At 39.7% G+C, this 11440-nt stretch overlaps 2 protein-coding genes across 2 annotated transcripts in view; one reads left to right on the forward strand and one right to left on the reverse strand.

Annotated features, from left to right (window-relative positions):
* Positions 1-807, forward strand: part of bnip1a (BCL2 interacting protein 1a) — a gene marked incomplete in the record, with an annotated part of 3899 nt that extends 3092 nt beyond the window's left edge. The window contains 1 exon segment of the mRNA XM_042218490.1: positions 37-807.
* A 1130-nt stretch (positions 808-1937) lies between these two features.
* nkx2.5 (NK2 homeobox 5) lies at positions 1938-3998 on the reverse strand. Its single transcript, XM_005916420.2, has 2 exons — positions 3432-3998; positions 1938-2934 (listed from the first exon to the last, which is right to left on the reverse strand). The coding sequence occupies exons 1-2, from the start codon at positions 3778-3780 to the stop codon at positions 2321-2323; spliced, it is 963 nt and encodes a 320-aa protein (XP_005916482.1). The 5' UTR covers positions 3781-3998; the 3' UTR covers positions 1938-2320.
* Positions 3999-11440: the final 7442 nt, after the last annotated feature.

Raw genomic sequence — 11440 nt, forward strand, 5'->3', positions numbered from 1 at the left:
GCTATGCACTTACCAAAATATCTAAATTGCACTACAATATTACAGACATATATATTTGGGATCAAAACAAGGCCTGTACATGTTTTTGCATCACCAGTGGAAACCAAGCCATTTACCACGATCCAGTTTCCCACAATTACTGTTAATAACGTTCCAGCTTTATATGTAAATGCTATTTGTGGGAATGCACTGTGCAACTTACATTACTGTACTCCGTAATGATGAATTAATGTTGTTTATGTGAAAAGAATATTTAAGTACTTTTTAACTTTATTATGATTCAGGCTCAATTGCACTCACTCCTCACTGTGTTTTCCTACTTGAACAGCACTCGTAGGGTGTATATACACTTCTAACTGTCCCTATGTTTATTCACTTGGCATGCAAATCAAAGTAAAAAAAAAAAACCTTTATTAAGTGTAAGACTGGATGCAGTCTGCTCCGTCTCTGCCGGTGTGGCTCTGCAGCAGAGCAGAAAAGCTCCGAAAAGCACCAGCAGTGTTCACACTGGCAGAGATAGGACAGCATGCAGCCCTGCCTTTCTTCAGATAAGACCCGGAAAAGCAGATTATTCCAACCTGTTTCCCTCTCCCTTTCCAGCGTGAGTGGAGGGTGAGGGATATTTTTAGGTTTGTGTGGCGCTGTTATCTGACGTTCCCTTTTCAACACTACAGAGGAGAGGGTGGCCAGAGAAGCCACATGACCTTGCCACCCTTTGGGCAATTGCCTGGCATTGCTGTTTCATTTTTATTATTTGTAAATGTCATCGCTAATTATTAATAAACACAGTGGCTCCCGTCTTCTTTAGTGTGTCTCAAATGTGCATTTGTCACTGTATTGTTTACAGTAAGATAGCAGACAATAGAGTATGTGTGAAGAGACCTGAGAGATGCCTAAGCATCTCTTACTTGTGTAAAGTGGCGGCAGTTGGACAGAGCCAATTTCCAGCCTGTTCGTATAGCCGCACACTTAGACAAAGCCTTTGGCTCTCTGTCAAGCAAATTGGGCCATTCTTGCATTTAGCACCAAGATACTGACAATTGAGTGTTTGGGTTTGTATCTGGATAAGTGGGCAGAGGTCTCTGAAGTGTACACGACACCACACTGATGGTGTAAACACGGGGATCGGGTGGCTAATGGGAGACCTCGGCAACTTCACATTCATTTAGTAAATTTGACTGTATAGAGCTTTGGTATTGTTAGTATTTAATACATCATTTTGATACTGGGTGTATGTTCAGTTGGAGAGTAACAGCTGTGTTACAATAAAAAGCGAAAGGTTATGTTACAGTAATTTTCAGTAATCCAGTGTACTGTCCATAAAAAGTTACATATATTTGATCTGGTCACACCTTGTATTTGCCACCATGTTTCCAAGTTCAGGGAATAAGACTATTGACTTTCAGGAACAAAGAGAAGATGAAGAAATAATTCATATAAAATTTATCTACATAAAAAACTGATCATTCGTTTCAGGTTTTCCGTATTGGAACCCAGTTTGAAACATTTTAAAAGGTCAAGGTCACGGCTAGTCAAAGCAACCTTATAAACATGTGTAAAAAGTAGATGCAGCTGACAGTAGGTTGTAAAAAAAGTGTAAATATTTAACAACCTTTTACCTTGTTGAAGCCTACTGAATGAAGCTTTCTAATAGGTACTTGAGCAGTTTAACCAGAAACAAACCATGGGGTGGTTTGATAGATGTCAGATTTTTTATTTTATTTTTATGCATGTTTACCAGTATATAACCCACAGGTGTGCATTATATGTGCTGTTAAAATTATCGTTTTTTTATTGGATGATTTAGTTGAATTCTTGTGGGGGGTTTGTGATGTACAGTTAGATAACAGAGCCAAAACAGACACGATGAGGACGTGGTTGTATGCTAAAAATTTTAATGATAATAATAATGGTAGTAACAATAATAATATAGAATATATATACAATTATATCATATAATTAAGTTGTAAGTTGTTTTGTTTTCCACCGAAAATACTTTTCGTAAAAAGAAATATGTAATAACCACCTTAAGGAAGGTATGGAAAAATAGAAAGTGAAATCTGGCAATTTTTAAAATTAAAAAATGGCATTTATTATTTTGTTTTTCGCTCAAATTAAATGTGCGCTAAAAATAACTTAAAATGTAACACGTTTAGAGAAAAACTGGTGCTGAATTCAAACGGAAACTACGAGAAATAATTCATCAAATATAAGTAAATTACACAAACTCCTCAATGTTTTAATTCGTCGGTATACACGCATGCAGTCATAAAATACTATTAAGGTAAATTAACATCTTTTTTTCTTCTTCTTCTCTTGTTTACCACGTCCTAATGCCGTGTAAGGAAGACACCCCGTTACTGGAGGAGTATGTGTTCTGGACGTTGCTGAAATCCCCTACTCCAAAGTTCATGTAATTGCCGTTGCTGGAGGTACCTTGCATAGTCTGCATTGCGGCTGCGGGGTAATTGCATGCATAGTTCGTGTTGCAGCTGGAGCCGGTGTAGTTGCTGAAGGCTGTGTAGTTGTTATAACTAAAATGGTTAATGTGACCCATACTGTAGGAAGGATTGTAGCTGGTCGCGTCACTCGCGAGACAGGGCTTCCCATCCCTCACCAGCACCGGCACCGACACCCTCCTGGGCGGCGGCAGGGACACCATCTCCAGGCTCTGGTCCTGCTTCTGCCGCTTGCACTTGTACCTCCTGTTCTGGAACCAGATCTTCACCTGCGTCGGGGTGAGTTTGAGAACACCGGCGAGGTGATCTCTCTCCGGGGCCGAAAGGTACCGCTGCTGTTTGAAGCGGCGCTCCAGCTCGTACACCTGTGCCTGGGAGAAGAGGACCCGGGGTTTCCTGCGCCTCCGAGGCTTGGGCCGGTCCTGATCATCGGCCTTTATGTCCTCCACAGACTCTGACGGAACACTGAATTCGCCTGATTAAGACAAACACAGACAGAAAAAGCACAGAGAAATAACTGAATTAGATTAGAATTCTTCACGATTTTAGAATTTATATTCATATTTTTTATTTTGCGCTGTTATAACGATCATAATAATTGGCACAGGTTCGGGCAGATTGCCCGGCCACCCGTGCGACCAATCATTCCTAATATGATTTACGCACAACGCTATGATTTGTCATTTCATACCAAAGACGTCAATGATAGTTTGGATTTTATTACATTTTTCAAATTAATTTTCAAATCAGTATTAAAGTTCACCAACTTTCATTTATGTTTAAATTTCAAAGGTTTCATTTTAGGGCCTTTGTCCAGCAGCCCCCGTTTTTCTTGTATACTTTCTTGTGGTACTTATTGCTTTAGTGCAGATAACATTCAGAGAATCTGCCATTATTCAAATCAAGCACATGTGTATCCAGGCCTAGGTTTAATGGGCCTCCCAACTAAAGACAATTCTTTCTTTAGCTCACCTTTTCTTCTTTTCCCCTCAAACGCATCAGATTTTCCACCCTTATCTATTTCCATCTCCATGAGGGATTTGCCATAAAAGGTGGAAGCAAAGTTAAGTGCATTGCCTCTGCCGGCTCTGGAGTCGTGTGTGTCCTCTACAAGAAGCGAGGCGGCGGTGGACGAGATGTCCCGGAGAGGCTCCTGCTTCATTCGGCCCAGCATACAAGAGGAGGAGGAGGATGTCGCCACGGTGCAGCAGTCCATGCGAGAACAATCGTCCAAAGAAGACGCCAGAACGTCATGAGTCTGCTCCAAGTTTAATATATCCTTAACAGAGAAGGGAGTGGACGTGCTAGGGCTGGGAAACATTGTCAAAAACCAGAAAAAGAAAAATAATCTGTTAATCTGTCACATGGAGGCCAAAAAGAAGTCACCAAAAAAAAAAAAAAACCCCAAACAAAAAAACCCACCTTTCCTTCTTGGATTTACGTATAAGTTTGGTATACCGGACTGTTCTTGAGTGAAGTGTGCATTTTGAATGTCAACTCTGACTCCAAACTTTTTTCTTGGCCCCTCTCTCTCCCTCCTTTCAGTGACGCAGAGAATGAGGGAGGGACGGGGGATCCAGTGGGACCTTGAGCTCTGGTACTCCCATTTACTGACGTAAAGTGATGTTTGGTAGGTTGCATGTTAGGCCTGATGTTGGTCATAGGTCTATTTCTTAATTTGCAGCAAAGTAGCCTGCTTAACCAGCCTTTATACTCTGCCCAGAGCAAATAGGATTGCTGTAAATATTCCACTAAATCAGTACATCCTTTCATCCTGTTGGAGAAACACATCTTATTGTGCTTTGATTGAGGATGTCACTGGTTTATAAAGCTTCTAAATGAAGTATCCATCTCGCCGGATAGTGTTTAGCACTGCTGTAGTCCATTACGCACAATACAAGCTCCGGATGTTTATACAGGTCTTCAAGTACCAAATAAATAATTTATCTGACATACACATCAAAAACTTGCATTAGCGACCACTGACTTGCATTGTTTAACTTTCTGGTTGGAATCAAAATCCATTAATGCGCCTAGATGGTCGTCTGCGCGTGTGTGCTTGGGGTGTCGGCCCGTGGCTCTTCTGAGGGGAAACGGAGCAGACAAGCGTCAAGAAGGAGGGAAGCAGACAACAGGTTGGGTCCCTGAACAAGGAACCTGAAACCAGGAGTGACACACTCTGCTGTCTGCCTCTAAGAGATTTTTGGAGACGCTGTCTGTCTTATCGGGACGTGATAACAGATGACAACAAGCTCCCACCCAAGCTGCAGGCCGGGTTATCCTAAAAAAAGTGTCATGTGTGACACTTTTGTCTTATGGCAGTCAGAAAGTCCCAATTCGTTCAGCCGGGTTTACATTTTCTGTGCATCTTCTCTGTCCTGTTAAATACAGGCGCACTGAGATATCAATTAAGCATACAATCATTTAGTTCTTAATTTAACAATGATAATTTGGGCAATATGACTTCAGCTGTCAGCAGTGAAATAGAGACAGCTGTGCGTAATGACGCGTAACCTACATGGGTTCCCCCTCGCACCATTGGCACTAAACCTCCTATTAATGCCTGTGGAGACGGTCACAGGAGACAGACAGTATTATCGTTTGTTTTATCTTAAGCGTTTAGCGCAGCCACGGGGTAAATGGGTCCCCCCGTCTCCGATCCAGCGATTGTGTTTATAGTTTTAAAGACTATTTGTGCGCCTCGCGAGCTGATGAATGGCCATAAAATCTTTCTCGGGCCCAGCGAGAGTCAACACTGGCCCGGCTCTTGTCGTAATAATTGGTTAAATAAAGTAAACGCGCTTCGGGGAGGCTCAGAACGTGATGGAAACGTTTTCGACATGATTAATTTAGGCTGCCCATGCGCAGTCAGAATGAACGTTTCCATATTTTTTATAGCATTAATTGCAAAAAGAGATTTAAAGAAAGGAGCCATATTATGAACATGCATGCAGAATTAAGTGAAACTCCCAGTCCTACTGGATACTAACTTATTCTGTCAACTGTAAATTGGACATGACAGGTCTGGCATGTGTTTCATATCCCTAATGCTTCGTCCTGCAGAAGCCCCGCGGTCCCCTTTGACCTGTCTTTCTGCAGCACATCTCCAGCTCAGATAAAGCTTCAGATAAGGTTGCTTAAAAACTTCCGCTGCAGGAACGTGTGGGTATTTTGAGGGTTGTGTGTTAGAGGGAGGCTCACTGCGTGTGTGTATGAGAGAGAAAGAGAAAGAAAGATAGCAGGATTTTGTGGGGTCTTAGACCGTTGGCTGGTGCTCTCTGGCCTCGAGGCTTTTGGATAATTTAAATCCTCTAACTGGCTGATTATTTGCGTTTTGCTATATAATAGTTAACAATTAGCTTACACTTTCCCCGTTAACTTTATTGTTTCAAATGTCAGAATATTGCAGTGGTGGACAGAGTAGACCGATACAATTAAAAATTGTCCTTCAGCTGACCTTAGCTGTGCGTGCATGTATATAAAGTCAGGTTTATTTTGCGAACGCTGAATGTACTAATGTAAATAACTTTACCAGTCAGTGATGAAAACAAAGGACATTTCTAGGAATTCTTCAAATAAAATAAAATTCAACATTTTATTGAAATTCGTGAGTCCAAATACTTTTATCCATTAATGTTGGGAAGAACAAAGAAATAGTATAATCTACATTATATACATGATATATTACACCAGCTATATTATATTCTATAATTTGTCTGTTATTCCAGTGGTTAAGTAAAAAATAAAAAAAGGAACCAAAACAAAAAACCCACAGAAACTACTGTTAATACATGTAAATATGCAGGTAAGCATGCACATAAACAATTATGGCATATATACACTAAAACACAAATATGTGGTCAGTTCTGAATAGTGCTTATTGAAAGACTTATTTAAAAAATAGAAAGCAAATATATACGAAAACTGTATTACTGTGCAAAGGTTTATGTCAGAGTCTGATCAGTCACACAAAGTCTGTTGGAAGACAGCAGCCCCAAACAAACAGGAGAACAATGCCTGCGGGAGATTTGGTCCGCTCCCTGCAGAGGCAAGATCTCAATATCATAGTCAGTCTGGGATTATGTGAAGAGACTGAAAACAATGAGAAATTGTGGCAAAGCTTTCCAAACTGCTTGGGATAACCTGCTTACCGAAAACCTTTGAAGACACTCTTTAGGAGAAATGAGTCCTTCTTTTTTCTTCAAGGGAAAGGTTTGTGACACTGCATCAGTTTAATTTTTTTAATCCATGTTATGTAGTTTATTATTAAGCTTTATGTGATTATATGATGTTTATTAATAAATACAAAATGTTAATGTTATTATTTTTAAATGCATCCTAATTATACATGTAGAGTATGAAACATTTACATAGCAACACACCCAAGTTTACACACTAGATACACATAAATGCAAATCTTTGTGAGGGACTGAAATCAAATCAAACTTTTGTCTTACTTGCTAGAAATAAAGGCAGAGAAAAGTGAATTAGTGTGGTGACTTTAACATGAAGGCTCTACCAAAGTATACTGGCAGTCAGAACAGCAACACACCCGAGTTCATACAGAGGTAAGGAATGGATGATGCCGAACTCTGTAACAGCTCTAAACTTCTTTGAAAGTTGCCATTTAATTAGGGGATATCTGATGTAAATTTAAATGTGAAACAATAATTTACATGAAGGAAAAAAAGAAAAAGAAGCACTGCTTGAGAATTATTTATTTAATTACAAAAAAAGCTCCTTCAGAAAATTTGGAATGTAAATTTGTCATAGTCTGTTGCTATATTTTCCAATCATTAACATTTTCATTACAGTTACATTTTCCTACTGTTACAGAAATGAAAACAATGAGTGACTTGTCCCATAGGAACAAGACATATACTGTGATACACTAAGTCAAAATCAAACTAATCCAACCAACCATCTAAGCATACAACAACATGTTATACTGCTCCAAAGGAGAATATTTTCAGCAAAAATCCATCAATTTCACATGAACAGCAGTTAGTTCAAATTTGTGAACCATTAAAAAAACGTTTAACTGAATATCTTCAAAGTCCCAAGACTCAGAGAGAGTAGTAGTTAAATTGAAATTCTGTATCCTGTATCCTAGTTCAGCATAACTGTAGTGTAATCTTTTTATGCAGAGACCACAGGCTGCTCCACCCTGAACTTATATGTCACGTTTTAAGGTAATTCATTGTAACTTACAACTGGATTTCAAATTGCAGTTTTTTCCAAAACATTTAAACACATCTCCAGAAACTGTGGCTCAGTTTTTCAATACTCCAAACACAGACTGAAAAGACTTAAAGAGTTTGTCAAAAATCCACACACCTCTTAACAAATGAAACACAGCACTCAACGGTGTGCTCTCTCTTCTCGAAACGAATTTCTTGCATCAAAACAACAGCCTATGCACAGCAATTATATGTCTGTCTTATAGAGTATCATAATAAACACTGACGTGATCATTTGATCTATGTTTTAGCTTCATGTGGCTATGCTACATATTTACATCCATACACAATTGAATGGTTCTTCCAATTGAGATGAACGGATGCAACATGAGTGAAACTAATTGGTAATCAAGGTGTTGTATGCCTGTGTCTCTAGGTGAACAAAGTGTACTAAATGATGCAGTTTGTGTTTGGAGATTTGCAAAACCTCCACAATTTTATTTGAGTGAGACCAGTGGAATTGTGCTTAGGGTTAAAGTGTTGTTAAATGAGTTTCCATTTTCAGAACTGTGTGCACAGTTTTTTCTGTGTTTAAAATATGTATCTCCTTAAAATTCAAATTACAGATGAGCCCTAAAGTATTTTCTTCTCCCGGTCTTAATATAACACATCACAGTTCTTGTGTGGCCCAGAAGACCTACAGTGTCAGATGCAGCTGAAATTCATATCACCACCTGTTTTTCCATCCTTGTTTTCAAGACTTCATTACATATTATGTTTCCTTGTGTACTTTCTTCTTCCCCCCATGTATAACCCATAATGGGTTATACAGTCCAATTTGCTTCCAGTTCAAGGTCAGGTCTTGGCAACTGCACTCTCATGCTGTGTCTCCATCCACGCTGCACCCTGGATGTTTCTCACAACATAAGTAAGAGAAGGGGACCTGATTATTATGTAGCTAATACTGGTGTGGTTTACTGATCAATAAGTCAAATCTAAACCTATCTCTTAATTTTAAGCTCTAAGACTTCCATGTGGTTCCTACAAGAAACAAAAAAAGTGCTTGCTGTCGTGATGAAGTGGGTTTTTATTAGTGAATTAAAGCAATAGAAGTCATGCTGTTGCAGGGATCATTCAGGGGTCAACACTGTCTCATTCATCAAGCGACACAAGTGTAACCATAAGCATCCGCTGATCCAGATTCAGGTTGTTGTAACTGGAAACTATCTGAATATGGCAGTGATGTTGAGTGCCATCTGTCTGTGGATCATTTATCTTTTTTTGTGATGGAGAGAGCAGCATCCCCTTTATCTACCCTCCATCCTCTCACCCTCCTCCCCCATCCCTCATACACACTCCCCAGGTCATGTTCATAAGCTTGGCAAGGCTTCACACAATCTTTTGCTGGGTTCAAGGTGATGTTCGAGCCCCCAGGGGACATAAGAGGATGGATCTAACTCTGCGCCTAATTTAGTTTTGTCTACGGCCCTTCACAGCTGATGTTTGAGGTCAGTAGTGGGATACTGTGTTGTAGCTTATGAGCTGATGAATGGATTTTAAATGGGCAGATTGTGCTTTGCTGACATATACAGATTGTACATGCTACAGTGATTTTAATGGGGGTAATCCAGCAGTTTAGTACTGCACTTCCATAAATTTAGGAGACTTATGAGCAGTAGAACAGTTTAGGAGCCACTCCTAAACTTATGCACTTATCTCTGCAACCAAGTCCTTTTTAACATCCCTCATATTTTTTTTTTTACATTTTATTACACATCTGTTACACAAGTTCCCTCCAGAGTCATAAAAAGCCTTATCTTGTCACACTTGTTTGGTTGTTGGGTTTTTTTTGCTTGTTTATTTGTTTCTCTTTTTCACTTGTCTTATTTCATGTCCATTCTGATCAAGGGTGATTTCCTGCACTGTGTTTACCTGTCATCACAGTTTTTTTTCTTTCTTTCTTGCTAGTGTATTTTGCTTGCACCCACCCACCAGGTTTGCAGTCCTTTCCTGGTGTTCATGTGATTGCTTTGTCTTCTGGATTCTCCCTTACCCTTCCTCCCGTCCTGCTGCCTGACAGCCTATGTTGCCTTCACCAACTGTTGAGACTGTTCAGCGACCCAGTGACACAGGTGGTTGGAGGCTATAAAAACTGCCTGTTATAATTAGTCTAAATAAATCTGTTTTCTTTTTTGTAACCAAAAAGAGATTTCTTAGTAACACAAGATTTTACATTTCATAGTAAAGCACTTCTTGTGTAAAAATGTCTTAAATAAAATAAAATAAAATAAAATAAAATAAAATAAAATAAAATAAAATAAAATAAACACTATTCCCTGACCTCATCAGTTTGAATTACTTATTTATTGTTATCATGAAAACTGGCCACAGGGGGGCAGCATCACATAGTACTTACTAACTGTCACACATCAACATCATAGTGTTTATCTAAATAAACACCATGACATATTTTATCTTATACTCCAGTCAAATTTAAATGACAGATTTTTTTTTTAAACCCAAATTGTTGGAAATTTCTGAATGCAGGGTAGATAAACATCTACAGCCCTGTTCCTTAAAATCTCCCTCTGTGCTGTGTAAAATATGGAGTTCTGTATAAAAGTGTATTTGTCTTATCTGAATTCTGCGTAAATTATGTATTAGGAGCTGTATTACTCCCCTAATGTTTACCTATTTATAAATATATATGAATTCTGTGTTCTCCCTTCTTTAAATATTAGTTTTCTTGATCCTCAGCTCATGGGTCCTCAAGTGAACTGGGACCGACTACGTGCCCCGAGGTTTGTAGGGTCTCACTGCCAGCCCGTTTGTGCTGCATCAGCTGCCATTGCTTTATGGTCCTTAAATTACCCAGAGTTTACCAGCCAAGTTCACATGTTGAGTAGTCTGTTTTTCACGCCACTGGAGTTCACCAAGAAATGAGGTAAGAGCATTGCTAATAGGCTAAATGACCAACATTAGAATAAGTCTTGTTGGTATAGCTTGAGTTACACACATGGCTAAATGCATGAAAATTCATGTGGCGACAAAGAGCGCCGATCTCTCTTCACGGATGAGTGATCTGCCACCCATCAGATCCTGATATGCACATAAACACACACACACGATACTGTCAGCTGTAACTTATTCCTCCAGAAGCTATCATGTCATTGGCATCTTCATGACTGCTTCCTGTGGAAAAACACATAAACACGTCATTCACTTGCTCTGAATCAATTTTCATCACCTCTAATTGTGTGGCAGGTTCTGCAGCGTTGAGGGGTTCGATCATTGTGTTGTTATCTTGGCAAACAGATCCTGCCGGGCAGGTCTGGACACTGATTCATCCAACTCTGGCCTATTATTTTCAGTATTTGACAGTGGACTTCTGGGAAACCCATGTGATAGCTTGACCCAATGAATAGGGTGTCTTTTAAGCAGGCTAAAAAAACCCCACTTTTTTTTCAGTGCTTACTATAACATACTGTACTGTACTGTTGGTGCTTCTGAGACACCATGCTTACTACCTTAGTAAGCATATGTCTGTATAAGGTTACTGTACAGCCACTGTATGTTTATAAGTGGGAGAGAGAGACTGTTATTGTGTATCCTCCTCCTGTCTTCCCTCACTGCCTGTCTCTCCCTCTTTAATGGGGACAGTATGAGAAGAGAGCTTGTGCTCCGTCTGGACCTTTCTAATTGCCCCTGCCACACAGGCCTGATACAGCAAGACCCTGTGTTCCCAGCAGGTCAAGCATGTGTGTGTGTGTGTGTGTGTGTGTGTGTGTGTGTGTGTGTGTG

Source organism: Haplochromis burtoni, unplaced genomic scaffold, assembly GCF_018398535.1.
Source record: "Haplochromis burtoni strain Fernald_Lab_line unplaced genomic scaffold, NCSU_Asbu1 Contig_19, whole genome shotgun sequence".
NCBI classification, from domain to species: Eukaryota; Metazoa; Chordata; class Actinopteri; order Cichliformes; family Cichlidae; genus Haplochromis; species Haplochromis burtoni.